The sequence below is a fragment of the Pelophylax lessonae genome, assembly GCF_965119305.1.
Source record: "Pelophylax lessonae genome assembly, chromosome: 13".
Classification (NCBI taxonomy): Eukaryota; Metazoa; Chordata; class Amphibia; order Anura; family Ranidae; genus Pelophylax; species Pelophylax lessonae.
The window spans coordinates 24,621,600-24,648,000 of NC_138780.1; the positions used below are offsets into that span (position 1 = coordinate 24,621,600).

Consider the following 26,401-nt stretch of genomic DNA (forward strand, 5'->3'; position numbering starts at 1 on the left):
GTCAAGTTGTTAAAATGGTTTTGCATTTATGTACTTCCATAGCAGGCGAATTATAGTGTGTCGTTTTTCTCTTTGTAAACGACCTCTATATTTTTAACCGGTTGCTGACCGCTTACAGCATATATACTGTGGCAGTGTGGCTCTCCCAGGCAAACAGACGTAGGGCTACGTCGGTCGCTTGGAGGCAGCTAGGGGGCGTGACACCCGCGATCGTTCCCCGCTGAGAGAGAAGAACGGTCAGCTGTTGTAAACACAGCTGACCGTTTTTCTCCCTGGAATGATCGTTGAGCTCCTGTGATCCTTCTATATAGGATCACAGGTCTCTATGGTCATTTCACAGGCCACGCCCCCCATACAGTTAGAAACACGCCCCTAGGTACACATTTCACCCCTTGATCACCCACAATGTTAACCCCTTCCCTGCCAGTGTCATTATTACAGTAACAGTGCATATTTTTAGCACTGATTACTGTAGTAATGTCACTGGTACCCCCAAAAGTGTCAAAAATGTCAGTTAGGGGTCCGATCTGTCCGCCGCAATGTCGCAGTCCCGCTAAAAATCGCAGATTGCCGCTATTACTAGTAAAAAAAAAAAAAAACAATAAAAATGACATAAATCTTTCCCGTAGTTAGTAGATGTGATAACTTTTGCGAAAATCAAAATATGCTTATTGCGATTTTTTTTTTTACCAAAAATATGTAGCAGAAAACAAATTAGCCTAAAATGTTAAAAATTTTTGATTTGTAATTTTTTCTTTTTTTTTTGAGAATGTCATATAGCAGAAAATGAAAAATATTTTTTATTTTTTTATTTTTTTATTTTTTTAGAATTGTCGCTCTTTTTTTGTTTGTAGCGCAAAAAATAAAAATTGCAGAGGTGATCAAATACCACCAAAAGAAAGCTCTATTTGTGGGGGGAAAAGAACATCAATTTTATTTGGGTACAGTTTCGCACGACCGCACAATTGTCTGTTAAAATAACGCAGTTCCGGATCGCAAAATATGGCCTGGTCATTAAGAGGGCAAATCTTCCAGTCCAGAAGTGGTTAAACCCTGGCCTTTTGCTTTTGGAAATAGTTGTCAGTTTTTGTACTTGTTCTTCAACAGTAAAAAGCAGAAGCCAGCGAGTCTCCTTGCAGATGTTATTTTGATGTTTATCATTCCTGATCTCATTTTCAGATCTCAGTCTCGGTTCTCAGGAGGATGATATGATGAAAACTGAGCATTGTATTAATCAGCCCCTACAGGTACTGTCTGACAATATTCTCTACTCTATAAAACACGTTGTATTTATGTGCACTCATGACTAGCAGAGGCTTGTAGGTAAATGAAAAGGTGTTTTGTAGATTTTTCAGGAGAGGGATAAAGATACTTGTATTTTCAGACTTGTATTTTCCACGTGAACAGCCTCATGAGTAGTACTTCAATTTCTGACAATTGAGGCTATAAAATACATTCGGGAATATCTGACCTTTGATGTCACAAAGGTTTTTTTACCCCTGTTCCTTATCAACAACTTACAGTGACTGGTTTTTACCACATCCCACTGTAATAGTTGTGAACTAAACAAGGTGGGACCTTTGGACATCACACACGGAAAGTACCAACTGTATATCATTCAGCAAACATCAGGATTTAGGTTGCATAGCAGCAGCTCACAGATAGAAACTATAGAAAAGTGACGGCAGAACAGAGTAGTCCATCGAATCTGCCCATTTTTTTTTTTTTTCGTTAACTTTATTGTCTGACTATAGATCTATGTTTGTCCCAAGCATGAGGGTTCTAGATCTACGCTTGTCCTACAGATGAGTTCATTCGTTGGGGGGATGTCTGATGTAAGGAATAAAGCTCTGCACTTATAACCAAAATGGCTGCCATAACACAGAAAAACAATGCAGAAAGAGCCATGATAAGTGAGTTCTTGCAGAAAAGACAAGCATGACTTTCACAGTATAGGCCCTCTTTAACCACTTTTGGACCGCCTGTCGCTTATACAGTGGGTACGGAAAGTATTCAGACCCCCTTAAATTTTTCACTCTTTGTTATATTGCAGCCATTTGCTAAAATCATTTAAGTTCATTCTTCTTCCTCATGAATGTACACATAGCACCCCATACTGACAGAAAAACACAGAATTGTTGACATTGTTGCAGATTTATTAAAAAAGAAAAACTGAAATATCACATGGTCCTAAGTATTCAGACCCTTTGCTGTGACACTCATATATTTAACTCAGGTGCTTTCCATTTCTTCTGATCATCCTTGAGATGGTTCTACACCTTCCTTTGAGTCCAGCTGTGTTTGATTATACTGATTGGACTTTATTAGGAAAGCCACACACCTGTCTATATAAGACCTTCCAGATCACAATGCATGTCAGAGCAAATGAGAATCATGAGGTCAAAGGAACTGCCTGAAGAGCTCAGAGACAGAATTGTGGCAAGGCACAGATCTGGCCAAGGTTACAAAAAGATTTCTGCTGCACTTAAGGTTCCTAAGAGCACAGTGGCCTCCATAATCCTCAAATGGAAGACATTTGGGACAACCAGAACCCTTCCTAGAGCTGGCCTTCCGGCCAAACTGAGCTATCGGGGGAGAAGAGCCTTGGTGAGAGAGGTAAAGAAGAACCCAAAGATCACTGTGGCTGAGCTCCAGAGATGCAGTCAGGAGATGGGAGAAAGTTGTAGAAAGTCAACCATCACTGCAGCCCTCCACCAGTCGGGGCTTTATGGCAGAGTGGCCTGACGGAAGCCTCTCCTCAGTGTAAGACACATGAAAGCCCGCATGGAGTTTGCTAAAAAACACCTGAAGGACTCCAAGATGGTGAGAAATAAGATTCTCTGGTCTGATGAGACCAAAATAGAATTTTTTGGCCTTAATTCTAAGCGGAATGTGTGGAGAAAACCAGGCACTGCTCATCACCTGTCCAATACAGTCCCAACAGTGAAGCATGGTGGTGGCAGCATCATGCTGTGGGGGTGTTTTTCAGCTGCAGGGACAGGACGACTGGTTGCAATCGAGGGAAAGATGAATGCGGCCAAGTACAGGGATATCCTGGACAAAAACCTTCTCCAGAGTGCTCTGGACCTCAGACTGGGCCGAAGGTTTACCTTTCAACAAGACAATGACCCTAAGCACACAGCTAAAATAACGAAGGAGTGGCTTCACAACAACTCCGTGACTGTTCTTGAATGGCCCAGCCAGAGCCCTGACTTAAACCCAATTGAGCATCTCTGGAGAGACCTAAAAATGGCTGTCCACCAACGTTTACCATCCAACCTGACAGAACTGGAGAGGATCTGCAAGGAGGAATGGCAGAGGATCCCCAAATCCAGGTGTGAAAGACTTGTTGCATCTTTCCCAAAAAGACTCCTGGCTGTATTAGATCAAAAGGGGGCTTCTACTAAATACTGAGCAAAGGGTCTGAATACTTAGGACCATGTGATATTTCAGTTTTTCTTTTTTAATAAATCTGCAACAATGTCAACAATTCTGTGTTTTTCTGTCAGTATGGGGTGCTATGTGTACATTCATGAGGAAGAAGAATGAACTTAAATGATTTTAGCAAATGGCTGCAATATAACAAAGAGTGAAAAATTTAAGGGGGTCTGAATACTTTCCGTACCCACTGTATACTGTGGCAGGGCGGCCCGGATGCACAAAACTACATACATGTACATGATTTTGTGCAGGAGATGTCGGGTTGTGCGTGCATCGCCGGAGCGCCGTTACCGCTGTGATTGGAACACAGCTGGAGCCAATCAGCTGGTCTCGTGGCTGTGATGGCTGCCGGGACCATACGGCGGTCTGCCTCTAGGGCCGGGCCTTTAGCCAGCACCAGAGGAATTTTTTATTCCTGGCCGGAAGGCCTGCTATGGTATTACACTGTGACACTATGGCACTATGCACTTCTCCACTTCCATTTTCGCTACTTATTTGTGTGTGTTTTGTCACGTTTGTCTTTTAGTGTGGCGGGTACACTTTATCACGGCTTGATTAGTACGGTGTAGGTCCTTGGGCCTAGCTGAAAGTCTTGGGAGGGGGTGGGTATGGCCTTGTGGCTTGGTTCGCCCTCTCTCATGGGGGGTCTCCCTTTGGGGGGAGCCCCACCTAGTACTTGGGGTTGATCTGTTTCGGCAGACCTTCCAGAGAACGGGGTCTGCCTGGTTTCGGCTAGCTGGACCAAGTGAGTAGCTTATTCCCTGTCAGGAGCCTTGCACCCCAGGGGATCAGGGTAAGGGTCCTTCTTCTTCAGGGGAGGTTCATGTGTACGCCCTGTGCACTTTTTTGTGTTCTCACTTTTGTGTGTGCACTTTTTTTTCGCACCGGTTGTTAGTCTGAGTGTGTTTAACACACCACGGGATTTAAAAAATAAAAAAAAGGACATATTTTTAATGGGAGGCCATTGATCTACCTAAAGCGAAATATAAGGAATTCTTCTCATGCTTATTATAATAATAACTTAAAATAAGAAGGGAAAATGTATCTTGTCTCTGATCTCTTCTGATTGAAAAGCAAAGCCTGTATTGTAATAAGTATCCAAAGATATTGTGTTCCAGCCTGGAAACTGTGGATCAGTAAAACATGGAAAGAAAGTTGTGCTTTTTTACTCAATAATATTGTGATTTGGTATAGTGTACTGATTCATGCAAAGCATAATTCTAATGATAGGTTTACTTTAAAAAATCTGTCACTTCTCCTTTTAAGCTGGCCATAGATAGATCGAATCTCAGCCGGTTCAGCAGGGACCGGCCGAGATTCGCTCCATCTATTGGCAGGTTGTTTGTACTAAAGTGGATCTATCAATTGATTTTCAACCAGCCTGCCAGATTTTTTGCATGTGATTACTGGCAGCGGTTATAGCTGCCAGCAATCTTCATTGTGTTCTGATGGCAAGGAAGGCTCCCCGAGAACCCCCCACCCCACCCATGGTGAAAGGAAAGAAAATTGTATAATCTATGGGCTGGTTTAAGGACACAGTGGTAGAAGCTCCTTAAAGCCCACCCCCCTGACCCACCTACCCACTTTTGCACCCTATTCTTTCCTTCATTCTAACCTCTGCAAAATACGTTGTGCTTTTGAAATTGGGGGAGCATGTGGTCTCCTAATGATGATGTGCTCAGGTCTAACAATCAAATGCCTGGCCCAAACACAATCATACGAGTTAGAGGTGACAGCACTGCATCTGTGTAAGCTCCGACAAAGGGCTTACACTGGGTCATTTGAGGAGGCTGCAGTGAAGGAAGGAGTATCTGGGAAGTGCTGTCAAGATGAGTATAAGTGAGTCAGTAAACTTTAGAAAAAAAACAAATAGCAGGGCGCTGAGGTCAGTATCAAATAAAAAAACACTTTATTAAAATAAGCAGCACACTTACATTGAAGTTAGCATGAAACAGCATGGATAGGGAACACCTGAGACCAAGCAGCTGTAATCAGTGCGAGGCTGTAGGCTTCACTAAACAGAGACTGAGGATGACAGGTAAACTTTAGAGAGGTTCTGTAAGTGCCCCTGGAGACCTGCACAGGTAACTGCATTAAATGCTTCAATATTTAACCTGTATTTTTTTCCCCCTGGGAAAAAAACAATTAAGTCCATTCTGCCTAAAATCAATAAACGATAAAGATAACAATCAAGATAAATTTAATTATCATTGTTACATTTTTTACTCTGAATTGAGCCATTTTCTAACTCATTCTAGCTTGCTAATACTAGCTCAATTACCACTGAGCGCAGAACCAGAAGTGGACGGATCATTTCAGCAAAGGTTTGTTTAGCCAGCTATATTAAGACATTAGCAATGCATCCAAGTACAGTATTTTTAATTGCTATAAATAAACATTGTGTTTGGTAAATTCACACTGTTATTCCTAAAATGTTTTTAAGATCATAGAATATACATTTTGTTGTACAGGTTGCAAGTCTTTTTTTGGCACTTTGTAAGCAGGCACCGAAGCTTTCATTGGTTGACATTTTTTACATCATATGGTCTTCATCCACTAATAATGCCAAAATAGTGTTCATCGTCTAAAAATGTATCATTTATACCTTTGATAGTACACATTTTGTCTAAAAGCAGCAAAGGATATTTCTCTTTCGTTCGATGACGGACACAGCTCCTGGTATTCATAACTATTGGGTATACTGCCCCCTAAAGGAGTAGGACACTAAGCAGAAAATAATTCTGGCTACACCCATGGGCAGTCCCAGGGGGTATACTCTCTCTCTCTCTGCTATAGCCACTTTTTCTGCTTAGTCAGGAGTAAAGACCTAGTTCCCTGCTGTGAATTTTGGTCCTGTCAATTTTTTTTCTTTTTATATAGAAATTTTTTTTCCTGATTGATTTTTCCTGTGAGATCTACAATCAACTGCCGGACTGGGCTATGGGTTGGATACTCTAGTTCCAATGGCCAACCCAGTCTGGCCAGCGAGAGCACGCAGTGGGGTTCCTAAGCGCTTTACTAGGTGTTACCCCTATGAGGAGTCCCTACTTAAGAAGTGGACTGTGCCACCGGTGATGGACCCTCCGGTTTCCAGATTAAACAAGGTTACCATGATTCCGATTATAGAGTCCCTGGCCTTTAAGGATCCGGCTGACCGGAGGGCGGAAGCTGTGGCCTGCAATATGTACACTCTGGCTGGTTCGGCAATGAGGCCGGTATTCACCATTGCCCTAGTGTCGCAAACTCTGCCCGAGTGAGCTAAGCTCTTACGCTGTGACCTGGAAGGGAAACAGCTCCCCCCTGCCTTTACCGAGCTGGCGTACCAGCTGGTCCAGGGGCTGCAGTTTATCTGTGATGCCTCTTTGGATGCGGGGGGTTCCTAAGCGCTTTACTAGGTGTTACCCCTATGAGGAGTCCCTTCTTAAGAAGTGGACTGTGCCACCGGTGATGGACCCTCCGGTTTCCAGATTAAACAAGGTTACCATGATTCCGATTATAGAGTCCCTGGCCTTTAAGGATCCGGCTGACCGGAGGGCGGAAGCTGTGGCCTGCAATATGTACACTCTGGCTGGTTCGGCAATGAGGCCGGTATTCACCATTGCCCTAGTGTCGCAAACTCTGACCGAGTGAGCTAAGCTCTTACGCTGCGACCTGGAAGGGAAACAGCTCCCCCCTGCCTTTACCGAGCTGGAGTTTGGAGTTTGGTTGAAAATTTAATTTCCATTTATTGGCCTTGGTTCCGTCCATCTAGTTGGACTATCTGGGACTCGCCCTCAGACAGGATGTTCCTCCCAGGAGACAAGATCCAAAATCTGTTCACACTAGACCTCTGCAAGAGAGTTTCTTGCTATGTGAAGCGAGAATCCACAGTCTCTAGATAATCTAGTCCTGTTGAGCCGGGGTACGAGAAGGTCCCTGCTTCAGTGACTTCGCTCTCCAGGGCTTCAACAGGGTGATTCTTCCTTCCCCTGTACTGGACAGTGGTCACCATGGATTTCAGCCTGTCCAGGTGGGGTGGCGTGTTTTTGACACGGATTGTGGTCAGGGGGTCTGGCCTCTGGAAGAATCCAGACTACCGATCGATGTACTGGACATCTCCTCAGAGGTGTTTCATTAGTGGTGTCTCTGGTGGGAAACTCCCGAGTGGTCCTGTTGGCCTCTCGTCTCCACAGGAAGGTGTTTTGGTTTGTGGCATGGTCTTGGGATCCTCTGCCCATCACCACGGACACACTGGTGGCTCCTTTGGGGCTGGTGTCGTCTAAAATATGGCTTTCCTCTTCTGGAACTTCTGCCAAGACTCCTGCGTAGGCTAGAGGCTGGAGGGATTACGGCCATCCTAGTGGCTCCAGACTGGCTTGCTGGTCTTGGTACACAGATCGGTTGCAGTTGGTCATCAATGTTCCTTGGTAACTTCCTCTTAGAAGAGATCTGTTGGCTCAAGGGCAAATCTTCTATCTTGCTTTATAGTTGCTGGCTTTAACGACTTGGCTGTCAAAGCCAGGTGCTGCAGGATAGAGGGTTGTCTGAATCGGTGATTCCTATGCTGCTGCAAGCTAGTAAATCTACTTTTAGGTAGTTTAACATCGCATTTGAGGAGCATATATTGCAGATGTAAATCCCGTAGGGCTCACTCCCGCTCCCTTTTGGTCATTCGGAATTTGGTTTCCTCCAACGAGGTGTTGAGCAGCACCTGGCCTCTGGTACCATCAAGGCCCAGGTTCAACCATTGGTGGTTTGCTTTCTTCGTCCTTTGGCCACGCTTTCTGTGGTTCGCACCTTTGTTCAGGGGGTTCGCCATTTGGCTCCCACAGTACGGTCTCCGTTGCCCTCGTGGGATCTCAACTTGGTGTTGTCGGTTTTCAGTAACCGCCGTTGGAAAATATTAGCGAGATTCCTCTGTTTACATTGTCCCAGAAAGTAGCCTTCTTGGTGGCTTTTTCTTCTGCAACGGGGGTGTCGGAGCTGGCAGCTGTCTTGTTGTTCACCTTACTTAGGGGTTCATGGAGATAGAGTGGTGCTTCATCTCTGCCAATTTCCTTCCTAAGGTCGTCTCTGGTTTCCATTAAAAAAAAAAAAAAAGCTTTGTGTTGCTTTCCTTGTGTTCTAAGCCTAAGCATCCTAAAGAGATTGCCTTACATTCTTTGTTAGTGGTTCAGGCAATCAGGGTGACAAAAAATTGGATTCCCTGGTTGTCCTTATGGATGGCAGAGTAAGATTAAGTAGAGTCTACCTAATAGGAAAAACACCAGAGGCGCTATCTAAAGGCTGCAAAACTAATATTTAGAGGTAGAAAAGAAAACGGCAACTCACATATAGTTAAAACATATGCACTTGTCATAGGGACTAAAGCTGTCATTTGTATGACAACTTTAGTCCATATAATAGGTGCTGTCAGGGGCTGGGACCTCTGCTGGGCCTGGCAATGACTTACTGAGCCACCCGGAATGCTGGACAGTTCAATTCTTTGAATGATCCTGCCTTGAACCTTGTTTGTCTTGAACCTTGAACTCCTTGCTCCTCCCATGAACTTCCTGAATTAAGCCATGTCTCTGCACTCCCTGTTTGCCAGATTTTTGTGCTCTCTCCAGCCAATATCTCGCTTTTGTCTCTCCTGCTGCTGTCCGTATCTTCACTACCATTTGTTTCTCGACCCTTAGCTTGTTTACTAACTACTAACTATGCTTCTGCTTGATCCCTATCTGCTATTTCCGCTACTGGACCCGAGTTTCTTCACCTCCTGGTGGGGTGAACCTGACGACCGTGACCTGGCACTAACACACAGCAAAACCCATCTCCACCATCAGGAGCTCTGGTGAATACCAGTTAGTATTTAGACCCTGCACCTCAGGCAGGGAGACCTGCTAGTATACCTGTCCTGTTTGTCGGTGGGGGCTGCTCCACTGCTATAGCCATTTGCCTCTGAGCCTGACTCCAGACTGTGACAGGTGCAAATGTTTTAACTACATGCATGTTCCATTCTTCTTTTCTACCTATAAATATTAGTTGCATTTATATCACACCCTCTGGTGTTTTCTTCTTGTTGCTACAAAGATCCTTTCTATCTCTTAAGAAGCTGCACTAAGTTACTGGAAGTCAGCTGAATTAACCCTTGATGTATCAATAGTTTATGAATTTAAGCTGAGACTCCGGTGTTGGAGGAATCACTGTTTACATCTCACGCCATATTGTGATTATCTTTTTTAGAGTCGAAAAAATAACCATCTCATCTCATTCAGGCCACCTGTCCTTCTCTCCTGGTACACACAGCCACTCAGAGCTCTGAAGAGGGTGCCATCTTGCCAATGGGATGGCAGGGACTTTCCCCTTTCCTTGTCTCTGTCCAATTACAATGTCCTTCCTAAAGAAGGAGAGAGCAACCAACACCTCCATCTGAACCTTACATTCATTCGACCTTTAGGTTGCTGGGGGTGGATGGGCAGATCACAAGCAATCGGTAGCCGACCCCTAATCTACAGTATCAGTGTGTATGCTTCAAAATCTAAAGACATCCCAACTTTGCTAGAAAGCTGTTGTGGGTCTGATAGTTCAGGTTGTGGGCAGATCTGTGTCTTGCCCAGGTATGGTAAGTTTGGTTTTTAGCCTTGGATATAAAAGCAGGATTGTGTTGTTAATTTTTATTTCTTCCATTGTGTCCCGGTACTGTCCTGACCTTGTTTCCTGTTTGGCATATCTGAGCTGTATTACAATATGTCCTATTATGTTGAAGGCATTTTTATTGCTTCCTCTCCTTCACAATAATGCATGCATACCCAGGTGGAGTTAAGACGACCTTTCATACTTGATAAACACAGATAGGCAATGGATGATATTAACTGACAGATCCTAGCTTTATTGGGAACTGTAAGTACTCAGTTGTTTCTTTTGGCAAGACTGTCTCCTCCTGGAAATGTTAAACTTTACAGAAAATATTTCTGTATCTGACAGAATCTTTTAGCTACAATATATTTGAAGACTTACCAGCTTGGGTATTTAAAACGTTGCTACAGCCCCCCGCCATGGCTCAATAGGGAATCATCCTTACTGATAGCAGTTTGTGGTTGGATACATGAGGTGCTGTCCCCTTAAAGCATGAGCTGTCATACAAAAATAGATAACTCCTCAGGTAAGCTTACGTCCACTTTATATAGATACTCCACATCGCCGGCTCTGCCTCTTGCGCATTATGCCACAGGCATGGATACCTCGTGTATCTACAGTTGGTGCCATAAATATACAAGCAGTAATGTACATTACTGCATGGCCCAAGGGCTCTTGCACACAAGTACTAAAAATGCCATGTTTTTGCATTCAGGTATTTTTGTTAACTTATCTGAATTGTTGATTTAAACTGTACTCCTGTACACACAGTACAGTAGAGTGTAAATGTCAGTAAAAAAAAAAATACAAAATCTGCATTAGGACTAGTTTACATAGTGCTGGCCCCCTAAGAGCAATCTGTGGCATATCACTTTTTTTTAGGTTGTTTGAAAGGCGGTGAAGAAGCATTATGTGTCCTCCTCACCAATTGTTTTAACTCCTACATGGCTACACCACCACACCACAATTAGGTGCATTGCACGTGGTTGCGGCCCGGCCCTGTTAATGCAAATTGATTGTGTGCGGTGAACAGCACTGCCTGACGAATGCAATAAGGAGTTTAATTCTTGCCACGATTGTGGCATGTACACCCACTTACATACAGCTGCCTTTGCAGGTTAAGGTGGGAAGTAAAAAAGTGGCTAAACCACATGTTTTTAGCACTCCACAACTGCAAGTGTAAACGAGCCCTTACTGGTCAGTATTTTGCGTAACTACACGCATAAATCATATTTGCATACTGTAGCTGCTGACTTTTAATATTAGGACATTTACCTGTCCTGGAATCCATCGATGTCAGCACCCCAGCCAATGTTTCCATCGGCTCTCTCATTCCCCTGCTGATGAAGTCATTCAGGACGCAAAGCGTACGGGGGAGGAGCCTACTCTTTAACCTCAGATCCAGGACAGTCTGATTTATCTCTAGCTGATTAGCTTGTAAAGCCCGCACTGCTTAAGTGCTACCCATGTGAGAGATGTCACCGCTGACATCCGCTGCTCCATAGAGGTACATGGAGCATCCGATCAGGTGGACCTCATCGGAAAGCCCGTGTGAAAGGGGCCTTACAGGAGTGAATTTCCCTTCCTAGAGGTAGATTTCCTCTCACTTCCTGTTTCTCCATTCATAAGTACGGGTCGTTCATAACTCGGATGTTCGTATACTTGGGGACTGCCTGTAGAGGGGAAATCTTCCAATGGGGACACTAGTTCTGGTGACCTGGGGGCCCCAAGGAGTTCCCTTTAATTTACAGGCATTTCCTCTCACTTCCTGTTTGGCTATGGGACAGGAAGTGAAGGGAAATCTTCCAAATGAGACACAGCTGTGTATTAGGTTATAACCCTCCCTTGCTCTATCCAAAATGAAAAAAAAAAGTTTTGCCCATAGTTCTAGTTTAACTAATCACATTCATGTGTCTGTTTTAATATAATAGACCAGTGATGGCAAACCTTGGCACTCCAGATGTTTTGGAACTACATTTCCCATGATGCTCATGCACTCTGCAGTGTAATTGAGCATCATGGGAAATGTAGTTCCAAAACATCTGGGGTGCCAAGGTTCGCCATCACTGTAATAGACTTTGCTTCCAGGTATCTATTAGATGTTTTTGATTTTGTTTGTTTTTAGAATCCACAACCAGTTGAGAAAATCCAGGCCAATAACTCCAGAGCAGGCAAGAAGAGACAAGCCAGCAAGCAGGTATTATTATTATTCAGTTTTTTAAGCTGAAGCTCAGGCACAAAAACTTTCATGTTAATATATTCATTAACAGCCACAATTAATTTAAATCCTATATGTGTTTCATTAAGGACATTCTATTGCTAGCTAACCCATTCCTATTGGCTGCCGATGGCCCTTTAAGGAAATATAAGTGTCAGAAGAATTTTCAGGGTGTAAAAATCACATGATTACTGTAATTGGCTGTTACAGGGATCACATGTTTGAAAGCTTGTCCTACAGGCTCCTGATCGTTGCCAGGAGCTGTTGATGTTTGCATGGTCACAATGCTGGAGGCGTGCAATTAGGAGCCTTCCCTCCACGAAACAGCATACACATATATATGGTAGCACAGCGTTACTGCCCACCGCATTGCACCCACCCTCATAAATGCTTACAGCTGGCATTAGGAAGTTAAAAGTTGTGATAGTTGTGTACACAGATAAAGATCCGGTGTAGTGAGATTAAAGATACCTTTAAAGTCTCAGCGAATATATAATTATCTTGTGCATTGAAAGCGGACATTCCACAGCAGTGATGTTACCTGCAGAAGAATAGGTAATCAGAGAAGAAGACCAAAGTTGTTTCTGTGAAGATGAAAGAAGTAAGAAATGTTATGTACTAAGGTGCTGCTTGTTTAAATGGTTTATATATTAAAGCCCTGCCCTGATTTTTTAAGGCTAGCTGATAAAATGTGTTTTGCATATTTGAAGTGGTACTAAAGGCTCAAGATTTTTTACCTTAAAGCGGAGTTCTGGCCACATATACATTTTTTACCTAAAAATACCACCCTAATCCTAACCTATCCCCAATTACCGTAACACTAACCCCACATTACAGGTCATTACAGTTATAGAAAAAAGATTAATACTTACCTTTAAAATTGATTGCAGAGCGCAGCCATCTCCGGTGTGGGCATCTGAAGCTGTGGTGTCCCCCGCTGTGTCCTTCTTCCGGATTGCCGATCGCAATCTCGCGCATGCGCTGTAGATTGTGATCGGCAATCAGCGTAGCGGCCAGGGCCGTTCCCATTGCCTCCTGGGATTAATGATGTTCATCTCCCAGGACGCAATGGAAAGGAGGAAGTGACATCGGCAGCCGTGTCCGCACAAGGAGGAAGAGGAAGGAAGGTAAGTTCATTTTCATTAAAAACAAGGTAAGTGAAAAAAAAAAATATTAACTTTCCAATTCTTTTTCAGGTTTTTTTTATGATAACTGATGCTGCAAAATTTATTTTTAGGGTGAAACTCCGCTTTAATGCATTCTATGCATTAAGGTAAAAAACCTTCTGGGGGCAGCTCCCCTCCCCTTAACCCCTCCTTATATATTTACCTGAGCCCCATCTCAATCCAGTGATGTGCATGAGAGCAGCAGCTCTCCCGGGTCTCTCTTGCCTCATTGGCTCACACAGCAGCATTGAGCCATTGGCTCCTTCTGCTGTCAGTCACAGCCAATGAGGAGAGAGTGGGAGGGGGGCCGAGCCACGCTGTGTATGTGAATGAACACAAAGAGCTCTGCTCGGGAGTGAGCCGGCTTAAGTGCCCCCATAGCAAGAGGCTTGCTATTGGGGGCCCTTAGCGGGGGGGGGGGAGCCAAGAGCGCATTCAGGGGATCCAAAAGGAAGACAGTTGGGGCTGCTCTGTGCAAAACTATTGCACAAACCAGGTAATTAAAACATTTTTTTTAATTCTTAGAATCACTTTAGTCAAACATTACTCTGCAGAGTGATTTTTTGGTGTGATCAGATCTTCTTACCACCATCTCATTTCTATGACTAGATCAATAACAACCTGATAGAACGACACTTAGAACCTTGTTGACATTGCTGTAATGATGCAACCAGAATCAGAATTGTAATAACAACCGAAAGAGAAACAGGCTCCCAGAATTCTATTTTGTGTCGGGTCACACTTATGCGATGCGGGAAGGCTGCGAATTCGCAGCCTGTTCCCACATCGCAAACGCACCCTTGGCAGTTCACACTGCCATATGCGATACGCTGGGGGTGTCAATGAAATGTTAACGACACCCCCAGTTTGATCGCATATCGCAGTGCGATCTTTACAGTTCACACAGGATCGGATAGCACAAGTGTGAACCACTGTGCGATCCGATCCTGATGCGGCTGAAAAAAGGGTCATGTGCGACTTTGCTGCGGGTGCAGTGCGAATTTAGCCATACAAAGTGTATGGCTAAATTCGCACCGCACAGCCGAACGCATGTAATGAAGGAGCAGTGCGCTCCGATATTACATGCGATCGCCGCAGCCGCAAGAGTGTGAACCGGCACTTAAAGGGATTGTAAAGAAAGAAGGTTTTTTTTTTTTTATCTTAATGTATTCTTTGCATTAAGATAAAAAAAACATTCTGTGTGCAGCAGCCCACCTAATACTTACCTTACCTATCCAGCGATGTTGCAGGAGATTCTCAGCTGCCCAGGACTTCCCTCATCATTGGCTGAGACAGCAGTGCGGCGCGATTGGCCCCTGCTGCTGTTAATCAAAGTCAGTCAGCCAATCAGGAGAGAGTGGGGGTGGGCCCGCTTTGCGGCTCCCTGTCTGAATGGACATAGGTAGTTGTGACTCGGCTCGGGTGCCCCCATAGCAAGCTGCTTGCTGTGGGGGCACTCAACAGGAGGGAGGGGCCAGGAGCACAGAAGAGATAACCAAGAAAAGGAAGATCGGAGCCACTCTGTGCAAAACCAACTGCTCAGAGGAGGTAAGCATAACATGCTTATTTATTTATTTTTTTTTTAAATGAGACTTTACAATCACTTTAGGTTTTATAAACTAGGTGCAAGGTGTATTGGTCCTAGATAGCTGAACTGTAAATTCCCAGTATATTATTCCACCAAATAAAATGCACAAGTAATGCATAAACAAGAAAGTGATGCAGCAACAAAGACCCATCCGGATGGCCATGGTAGGGATTTGCAAAACTGTGATGTGCAATATGGAAAGAAAGGTGAGAAAGTCTATGAAGATGGAGAATGCAGGCTACCACAACAGTCAAGCTGCAAAATGATCAAAGCCTGAAGAGATGTTTTAACCACCTTTTGTGTAAGAAAGGGAAAGATACATAATGTATTTCTTAAGTTAAAGTGACAAGCAGCAGTGAGTGATTGAATGTAAAGCCTCAAGGAGAGGACAGAATCAAAGATAACCCAAAGGCAGCAAGCTAAGTGACTGGGGTGATCCCAGTGTTATTAACAGTAATTGTAAAGTTAGCTGTTGGAAAATCAATAGGTTTAGGTATATTAGGTTTTAAACAGCAAGAGGACATCCATAAAGTATGACTAGGAGGCAGAAGAGAGCGAGGGAAAACAGTGAAGAAGAGTTAACTTATTAGCATGAAGGTGACATTGGAATCCACAGCTGTACAAATCCAGATCCAAAGAAGGAGATGAGTGTAGGGGCAAATCCTTGGGGTATGCAATACAAGACAATAGGAGAAGGCAGAAGAGAATGGAAATGCAAACCTACAAATCAGGGGGTGGGAAGAGATCAGCAGAAGCAGCCTCCTGAAATCTTAAGCTGCTTATAGATGGATAGAAACCTTGGCCGGTTCAGCAGGGACCAGCCACATTTCATACCATGTATGGGCACTGTGGTTGTACAGAAGTCGATTTACTTATCAACTTCTGTACACCTGGCCTGTCAGATTTTTCCCGCCTGATCAGCACCACAGGCTATAGTCTGCTACAATGATCAGTGTATTCTGACAGCGGGGAAGTCTCCTTGATGTCAGAGTACAATAGCTCAATGAGCAGGATTCCCCCATCCACCTTGAATGCGTGGATGGAGGAATTGGGTCAGGTGTTTTTCCGTACAACCTACCAATTGAACTAAAAAACGGACTCATCTATGGGCTGCCTAAGACTTATTAGACCAGTGCAGTGCTATATCAGCTCCATAAAATGTATATTCAAATCATACTGTGCTAATGACACAGTAGATTAGATATGTGACCTTAAAGCAGTGTTCTGCCCCCCCCCCCATCCAAAAATACTGTAGCTGCTGACTTTTAATATTAGGACACTTACCTGTCCTGGAATCCAGCGATGTCGGCACCGCAGCTGATGTTTCCATCGGCTGTCGGATGCTGCCGCCACCATTGCCAGTAAGAGAACCCGGCAGTGATGCCTTGCGACTTCACGAGCAGGTCCCTACTGCGCATGTGCGAAGTGCGCTGCGCTTGGTAATTTGCCTGGAAGCAGAGGGAGGAGGAGGGGCCCGAACCTCTGACATACCTCACCGCGGTGAGGTCTGACAGAAGTGGGGACAGGCTACCTGTCCAAAACAGGTACCTGCTGTACCCAGTGCTATTGCCATATTATGAACATCCTCTATCGCATGCACCTGATCATTGGGACGTGCACCCCAGTTTGTTTACACCTACACCTGTCCCTGACCTTTTGCCCCTCCCGGGGTGGGGTGGTGTGGGTGGTGGACATTGCCTATACAACTTCCTAGGAGTGTATAGTGGGTCAGTGGCGATTTTGGCCCTGAGGAAGAGGGTCCTCCCTGGAAACGCGTAAGCCATACCAGGTTTTGAGGACACCGTCACGCTATCCAGCAGTAGAGAAGTGTTCTGGAAGTGAGCGGTGCCCATTTCCTACATGCTTGTTCATACCCTACGTTTGTGAGTATATTGTACGCTACCCTTCTTTGATTTTAATAAACTTTCAAGTGGTAATGCACAAGGTCGGTGGGCCCTTCTCTTGTCATTTTCTTGCAGTGCCTTTTGGATACCCTTGGTCCTGAGGGGGGCAGCAAGACCACTTCATTTGTGCCATAAAGCCACCTAGAACATTCACCTTCCCGCATACCACTCGAGCGCAGGAGAGATATTGTTTTTTGGAATTCATCAGCCTTTTTCAACCAGGGTGCCTTGAGATTTCTTCAGGGGTGCCTTGGAAAAATGCCTAAAAGATTAGCAAAAATTGTATACAAGCCAGCAGGTGGATGAAGCCTGCCTTTTAGTTACACAAAGCCACAGGTTTTTATTATGCACCATTACGACTTTCTAGACACTGGCACTCTAACAGCCAATGACATCATTAGTTAATAAAGATGTCTATTGCTTCCACAGCACCCTTGTTTGACTTTGTGTGCCCCTTTCCCTAAGCACTGGGGGGACATTAGCTGACTGATGGAAAGAAATTGAGGGAGAAGAGAAACATTGGAATACTAGTCGATTGGTGTGCTACGTGTGGATGTTGCTGCGTTATGTAAATCTATTAGAATAGTTTTTTTTATATTTTAGAATGGGGCGCCTCGAGACTGTCCATAATTTTAAAGGGTGCCTTAAGATTGTCTATAATTTTAAAGGGGTGCCTTGAGATTGTCTATAATTTTAAAGGGGTGCCTTGACTGAAAAAAGGAAAAAGGTTGAGAAACATTGATCTATATAATGTGAAAAATATGAAAACTGCAAAATCACCTTTTCATCCAAGATAGGACAGGATACCTCCACAACTGGGGCAGCCACTGTAGGAAAAAGAGAAACCCCCAAAAGTAGCCCAAAAGAGGGTACTGAGGGGAAGTAGCTGTGAAGGAGGACCAACAACGGTGTAAATTGCAAATCACTAATCTTTAATGAAAATTGAAAATACACATTAGAACAGGGAAAATACACATTAGAACAGGATAAATTCCCAGACACCTAATAAAACCCACACAGACAACATTGATAGAGTCAAGGCATTCATACGGGCCCTCGTTCATTCCAAAATGTGTGGCACCAGTGCACTGCCTCCAGTCCTGTAGTATAAATAAATGTTGTGTAAAAAATTCTATCCGTCACACAATGGGGGGAGGTGCACATAATTGTGGGACCAATTCCTCAGGTGTAGTAGTCCAGGAACAAACACGTGGTCAAGTACAGGTAGAATAGAAGCTTAAAAGTGGCTTCAAAGCTAGATCCGGTAAGAGGAGGCTGTAACTGCAAAGTCACATTGAATATATGTGACCACTGGATGTTTGATTATGGATGTTTTCAAACTGTGGCTGCTGATAATGCAAAGTTCTGGATCACCTCACGCGGGTGACTGATCAGCTGACTTATACCCACAGGAAACAGTCAATTAATTAAAGCACCTCAGTGCAAAAATCGCACTTGTGCTGGATATAGAAACACTCCTGGCAACAAATGTAGTGATTTTCAGTTCAATAGTTAACCCAGGTCACACAAGTGAAGATTCGTGGAATACATAATAATCTAAGGGAGCCAAAGGGCTTCTCACCACTCCTCTGAATCCGGTAGGTGAACTCCTTCCACCTGGTGTTCCAGGGTGAGGGTGAATCACTTTTGAGATATGAGTGCCAGTTGGAAGTGCATGAGTGCGGTCATTGTGGTAGGAACATCCATTCGGTGTCGTCAGGGCTCCTGTATAGTCCGAGACCGGCATCTGGTTTCAGCCGGAACTAGCTGGAACAGCTGGGGGAATGCATCGGGGAGCACAGGAACCGGTGCGCTTCTGACGTCAACGCGTTTCGCATACATCACGTACACTTCTTCAGGACGTGATATGTTTGGTATTTTAACGAAAAAATAATCTAGACTTTACAATCACTTGAATGCACATGCTTCTAAAATATCTCTCAAGGATAGCAGGATAGCCTTGCAACTGGCAGCAGAGGAGATCACTGAGGATTTGTGTGCAAGAGGAGACTTAAAATGCATATGCCCACGCCATGAGAATGGGGGGCCACGATCTCTGGTAAGAGTTTAACCATTGGGCGTGGTTTTCGCACATTGGTGGAGGATTCTTTAAGGTGCTCGAATGTTATTCACAAGAGCCACATCTGGATAGTGCACATGGGACTCTGATTACTGAGAGGATCTCATCCACGATTTCTTCACAGTTGGCACGAGTGTTTTCAGCACATTGAGGGACCATATATTTTTTCCACCTTCTTTTTAAATTTTCTTCACGGAATTTGTGTATACAGTCAGGTCCATAAATATTGGGACATCGACACAATTCTAATCTTTTTGGCTCTATACACCACCACAATGGATTTGAAATGAAACAAAGATGTGCTTTAACTGCAGACTTTCAGCTTTTTTTTTTTTTTTTTTGAAATTATATTTTTATTTATAATAAAACAAACACAATACAGAAAAAGGATAATGCCAAAAAACAAGCATTAAAGGGAATGGCGCCCCCGTAAGGGACAGAGAAACATGAAATAAAATAACAGCAGAAAACAGAGTCCAATGAAGCACAGAACTGCAATACATCAGATAAGCAGCAACACATCAATTGCAAATATCATACATCCAGAAGAACATTGAGATCAGGCAGAGTCCAAGGCATGAGAGTCCCAGTCACCCCAGACAGCATTAAACTTAGTAAGCTCATCATGTACCCTTGCTGTCAAGGACTCCATCTCCCGAATCTCCGAAACCAGCCGTAGAAAAAGGGATTTGTCGGGAGGTGAGCGCTGTAGCCAACACAGCGGGATAGCCCTCTTAGCTGCCAACAGGAGGAAAGAAATCAATCTGTTCGCAGGTTTGAAGACTCTAGGAAACGTCAGACCCAGCAAACAATGCACAGGATCAAGCGGCAGATCCAAACCCACAATAGACTGAAGCATAGTCATAACCATGGACCAAAAAGGTTGTATAAGAGAACATTTCCAAAAAATGTGATAAAAGGAGCCCTCTTCCACCCCACAACGCCAACACAAAGCAGAGCAGGAGGGATTCATCTTGTGAAGGCGGACCGGAGTCCTGTACCAAAACAAGAGAATCTTGAGAGCGGTCTCTCTCTGCGCCACGCAACTAGAAGACTTAAAGATGGAAGTCCATATTTTATTCCACATGGGCAATGTGATAGGTTGATCCAATGTCCCGGACCACTTGCGCATATAAGAGTGGTACTCCTCAGTTAGCGGAGCGGCATCATGTAGGATATTGTAGATTGAAGACACCAAATGACCCTGATGAGGACCACGTGCACACAAAAGTTCAAAGGCCGTGGGCCTCTCCAGGGAGAGTGATGGCGACAATGTTCTGAAATAATTGCGAATTTGAAGATAAAAATAGAAAGAGTGTTTTGGTAAAGCAAATTTATCTGGAAGCTTCTCAAAAGTAAAGAAGGTGCGGGACACCGGATGGACCAAGTTGTGTAATTGGAAAAGTGGAGGTTGAGTCCAAGCCCACAAACGGCTCACCCGAAGACCAACAGGGAGCAGGGGGTTAAATAAAACCGTAGTAATGGGAGGGCATGGCGAAGAGAGAGAATATTGGCGCATACATTTAGGCCAAACCCCCATTGTGACTGTCATTGAATCCAAACACATGTCCTTAAACGCCTTGTCAGAATGCAAGATAGGGGACCAAAGTAAAGAGCAAGGGTGAACCGCTCTCAATCTCTGACCACAGACTTTCAGCTTTAATTTGAGGGTATTTACATCCAAATCAGATGAACGGTGTAGGAATTACAACAGCAATTTTTTGCTTGTTTATTATGTATTCGGTCTGACCAGACTTCTGAGGTTGAGCACCCCATCCCCCACACACACCTGTACTCTATCAGTGTCCACTATCAAGTAGATATAGGAGGAGTCCCTTGTAGTGCATTAGTACATCTTTCCCAGCAAGGAGTGTTGTCTCCAAGGGTTAGAGAGGCTGGATTCACCCCTTTTTTATGGATAGTGTAGGACCCACTGATAATGGGGTACTTTGACGCAGTGGTGGGCTTGAGCACGATATGGCCATATGGTGGGACTAAATCCCCATTTTTATTTATGGATTGTCTCCATATTTGATAGTCATTTATTTTGCATGTGTGCGCTATTCTTTTTTATTATACTTTTTTTAATATAGTTTGTATATGTGCCTCCCACTTTTTAAAGGGACCAAAAGTAATGGGACAGATTAACAATCATAAATCAAACTTTCACTTTTTAATACTTGGTTGCAAATCCTTTGCAGTCAATTACAGCCGGAAGTCTGGAACACATAGACATCACCAGACGCTGGGTTTCATCCCTGGTGATGCTCTGCCAGGCCTCTACTGCAACTGTCTTCAGTTCCTGCTTGTTCTTGGGGTATTTTCCCTTCAGTTTTGTCTTCAGCAAGTGAAATGCATGCTCAATCAGATTCAGGTCAGGTGATTGACTTGGCCATTGCATAACATTCCACTTCTTTCCCTTAAAAAACTCTTTGGTTGCTTTTGCAGTATGCTTCGGGTCATTGTCCATCTGCACTGTGAAGCATTTGGCTGAATATGAGCAGATAATATTGCCCGAAAACACTTCAGAATTCATCCTGCTGCTTTTGTCAGCAGTCACATCATCAATAAATACAAGAGAACCAGTTCCATTGGCAGCCATACATGCCCACGCCATGACATTACCACCATCATGCTTCACTGATGAGGTGGTATGCTTTGGATCATGAGCAGTTCCTTTCCTTCTCCGAACTCTACTCTTCTCTTCCCATCACTCTGGTACAAGTTGATCTTGGTCTCATCTGTCCATAGGATTTTGTTCAGAACTTAAAAGGCTTTTTTGGGAAACTCTAATCTGGCCTTCCTGTTTTTGAGGCTCACCAATTGTTTACATCTTGTGGTGAACCCTCTTTATTCACTCTGGTGAAGTCTTCTCTTGATTGTTGACTTTGACACACATACACCTACCTCCTGAAAAACGTTCTTGATCTGGCCAACTGTTGTGAAGGGTGTTTTCTTCACCAGGGAAAGAATTCTTTGGTCATCCACCACAGTTGTTTTCCGTGGTCTTCCGGGTCTTTTGGTGTTGCTGAGCTCACCGGTGCGTTCTTTCTTTTTAAGGATGTTCCAAACAGATGATTTGGCCACACCTAATGTTTTTGCTATCTCTCTGATGGGTTTGTTTTGTTTTTTCAGCCTAATGATGGCTTGCTTCACTGATAGTGACAGCTCTTTGGATCTCATATTGAGAGTTGCCGACAACAGATTCCAAATGCAAATAGCACACTTGAAATGAACTCTGGACCTTTTATCTGCTCCTTGTAAATGGGATAATGAGGGAATAACACACACCTGGCCATGGAACAGGTGAGCAGCCAATTGTCCCATTACTTGTCATGGACATACAATAGTGTCCGGCAGCTTACCTTCTCCTCCATGTCTCTATTAGAGGCCTGACTCTCTTTCTGGCTGCCTTTTATCGTCTCTCCTCCCTGTATGGCACCACCCCAGGCCATTCCAGGAAGTCTATATTAACTAGTGCACTGCAGGTCTGCTTTGCTGCTCAGCTTTGTTTGTTAGCTTGTGTTCCTGTCTGCCGTGTGCTACGTCTACCTTGCTGTGTACCAATCTTTGGCTCGTCTCTGACTACTCCTGTTTGCCTGTGACCTTGACCTTTGGCCAGTCTCTTGGTTACCCTCGTCTGCCTGTTTGCCCCGACCTCGGCTGACCCATCACTATCCCTTATGTCCTGAGTGGCTGCTCTCCTTCTCTTCCTATGGAGCGTGACCAGGGGGGACTCCAGGAGCCGCGACCTGGGTTCAGCTGCAGCGAAGGCCATCCTCACCATTAGATGCTCTGGTGAACACCTTCTGGGCCTTAGACTCCATGCCCTGGGGAATCTTGGGCTCACGTTTCCTGTCCATTCGCAGCAGTCAGCTATTGGGTTCACTACCTTGTGGTGCACCCCTGCCCCCAACAGGGTGCAGTTGTCACCTGGCCACAAGTGACCTGACATTACTTTTGGTCCCTTAAAAAGTGGGAGGCTAATATACAAACTGTTGTAATTCCTACACCTGATTCCCTTCACCTGATTTGGATGTAAATACCCTCAAATTAAAGCTGAAAGTCTGCAGTTAAAGCACATCTTGTTTGTTTCATTTCAAATCCATTGTGGTGGTGTATAGAGCCAAAAAGAGTAGAATTTTGTTGATGTCCCAATATTTATGGACCTGACTGTATGTAATTTAATGTCTATGGAAGCATTTATTTATATCACTTTGTGCACAACTTGGTGTAGGATTTCTGTTTGTATGTACATTAATTTGGTAACAATGCTTCATTATTTAAAAAATGTATAAGCCCCGCTAAAACTAACCCCGGTAAAGTAATACATTGGGACACCAAATGCAGCCAGCAGTGTTAATTTATTTGGGTGTTTCACAAAACTAGCTAAAGAAAAAAAAAAGATATAGGGTAAATATTTACCCATCAAACACAGCTGTGTAATGTCACATGTCCCACATAATATCTTACACTGTTTACAATTTCCGCTTTTCTTTAACAGAGCCAACCTTTTGATGTCTCCAGTAGCCAAGAAGGTTCTACAGGAACAAAGAAAAGGAAGTTCAGTGAACCAGAAGATCCCATTTAAATCACTTTGCCATTTCAATGCTCTTCTGAAACAGTTTATCCACCTCAGCCCTAAAAAAAAAAGAATTTTTTTAATTTTTATTAAATTACAAGTTTAGGCACAAAGTTCATACATTGGAGGGTGCGGTGAATTTAAATACAATTACCTCCAATGCTCCTGATATGGAAATAGGCACCTTCAATGTTCCCTGTTATCAATTCACCCTCGATTACTTTTAAAATTAGGCCCAAAATTAGCTCTCAATGCATTAGATATCTGTTGGAATGTTGCCACTAACAGAGAGAACTTGAGAGCAACAAGCAGAGAGCGCACAAGTTCTATGAGTCAGCACTTCAAAGACACAGATCTCTGGAATTAGAGCATGGAGGTAGGTGTGTATAATTTCATGATATCCTCCATTTTTTCTACATTCAACATATTTTTTTGTTTCAACATAAAGAGCAGTGGCTGCTGATTGATCGGTCTGTGCTTCTACTGCTTCTCCTCTGGCTGTGCGTCTCCTCTCTCCTCCTCCTCGGCCAATAAGATCGATTCTCCTTTCGGCCAATCAGGAAAGGGGTCTCACGACCCGCTTCCTGATTGGCTGGGAGGAGAGTCAGTATGATAATAGTGAATATTCATTCGCTATTGTCACACAACTGGGTGGGCTCGGGGCGCAGTGCCCTGCGCCCCAAGCCCACCCTTTGTTGAAGCCTATTAGAGCCTCTGGCTCTAATCACGTGCTTCTAAAAAAAAAAAAAAAATCATTGGAATCCATGTGTCCGGCGTCCCTGCATGTAGATTAGGGGGCCGGGCGCATGGATGCGCCCCTAATGGACGGGCCTTCCCTGATAAAGAGTATCAGAGCAGTAACAATATGATGCAGTTTAAAGGAAAAACAAAAACCATAAATTTCCAAAACAGAGAAATATATGCATCAACATTATCAGAAAGAGTTTGACAGCTCCAGCGCTTCCTCTACAAAGAAGACGTTCTCTGTATAGTCTGAGGTCACATATGAATTAAACAGTCACCAGCAATAGAACTAGCATAAAACGCCATAATTAACCTTGAAAAAAGGTAAATCGAACACCAGAGGGATAAAGGAGAGAGAAGGAGAAAGATAGAAGGAAGGAGAGAAAGGAAACAGAACGGAGGGTGTGGTAGGGGAAGAGGATTCCCAAGATGTAGGGAGAGGTAGGTCAGCGACGGATGTTCCTCCAGTTTTAAATTTAAAGACAGGCTTCAGTTTTTTTCTTGTGTTATATGAACACTTAGTTACAAAAAAAAAAAGCCATGTTAAGTTATGTAGGTCTTGTGACCAGTTTGTATCTCCTATTTCTTCTTTCAGTTTTCTGTATATATTTTTTTTCCTTCAACATCTCAGTACATCATTGTGACGGCTCTCACAAGCTGTTGTGGTAGTATGTATATGGAATAGAGTGGGGGTAGTGGTAGAAGAGGAAGGGCTTAAAGAAACCTCTTTGCTATGCAAAAAAGGTGAAAGAAATCCACCCTGTAAAAGATTACTCATGCTAACCTGTCAGATACCAATCCATGGTTCTCAATCACCTGTGGGGGTATCAGTGTGCGGTAAATGAAAAATTGGTTCTTTTGCAGAGCTGAGGCCACCCCTGGAATCTGACACTTCTAATCCCCTGCTGAGGTTCCTTCCACCAATTTCTGTGTTACTACTGTGTTCTGTAGTGATGTAGGAGTTGTGGCAGGAGCTACAGTACAGAATCAGACCTGGGACACACCTGGAAGTGTCAGATACCACTGGAAGCTATAGTTCTGAGAAGCTAGTTTTACATTTGTTGTTTGGAGGCAATGCGGCTGAGACACATTTTTACTGCCCTCTCATGATTACTCTGTATCACTGTACAGGAAAAATGATCTCCCCTGTCATGTTCTGCAGAAAGTACCACCTGTATAAAGCGACCCATTTCACTAAATGGTGGTGTAGGTTTTTAGGGGTTAAAACATGTAGTGAGGAGGCAACATATTGCCTCCTCAGCGCCTGTCAGACACCCTCTGAAAAGTGAAGGTTTTTTGGAGGGCATCATTTGTGTAAATTAGCCCAAAGAGAGTAAAGTTTCCAACTATATAAAACACACAGAGGGCGCACCGACCTAGTGCATTATCCCGAGACAAATCATTTATTCGATAAAAGCACGGTAAGTAATGTATTCACAAAGACAGCAAGAAATTGTGTATCAAAGATCACTGTACATTCCATCCAATGTATCAATACGTATGGGGTCAGAGCTCTGAAGAAGAGGAATTCCTCGAAACGCGTCAGTATTGGGGTCTTCAGTGACTGTTACACCCATACGTATTGATACATTGGATGGAATGTACAGTGATCTGTGATGCCCAATTTCTTGCTGTCCTTGTGAGTACATTACTTACCATGCTTTTATCTAATAAATTATTTGTCTTGGGATAATGCACTAGGTCGGTGCGCCCTCTGTGTTTTTTATATAGTTGCAGTGTTAGACTTCCCTCAAGTCTTTGAGGGCAGCAAGACCGTGGTTACCCGTTTCTAAGCCTCCGTTCACATTAGGTCGCTCCGACTTAGGGGGCGACCTGTGAAGTCGCGTGCGGCGCGACTTGCACGGACTTCACATAATGGAAGTCAATGCAAGTCGCCTCCAGGTCGCCCCGAAGTAGTACAGGACCCTTTTTCTAAGTCGGAGCGACTTGTGTCGCTCCTATTAGAACGGGTCCTGTACTACTCAATGACCGCGACGGTGCACGACTTGCCAGGCTGACCAAGTCACCTGACAAGTCGTATTAGTGTGAACCGGTGTAACGTGAGAATTACCTACCCCGTG

General features: G+C 44.0%; 1 protein-coding gene across 1 annotated transcript in view; it reads left to right on the top strand.

Moving 5' to 3' along the window:
- HORMAD1 (HORMA domain containing 1) overlaps window positions 1–23,969 on the top strand; it is a gene marked incomplete at its 5' end in the record, with an annotated part of 104,103 nt that extends 80,134 nt beyond the window's left edge. The window contains 4 exons of the mRNA XM_082275509.1: window positions 1,180–1,247; window positions 5,700–5,765; window positions 12,164–12,235; window positions 23,499–23,969. Of these exons, the coding sequence (XP_082131635.1) occupies window positions 1,180–1,247; window positions 5,700–5,765; window positions 12,164–12,235; window positions 23,499–23,585 (293 nt within the window). The 3' untranslated portion in view covers window positions 23,586–23,969. The remainder of the gene's footprint in view (window positions 1–1,179; window positions 1,248–5,699; window positions 5,766–12,163; window positions 12,236–23,498) is intronic.
- Window positions 23,970–26,401: the final 2,432 nt, after the last annotated feature.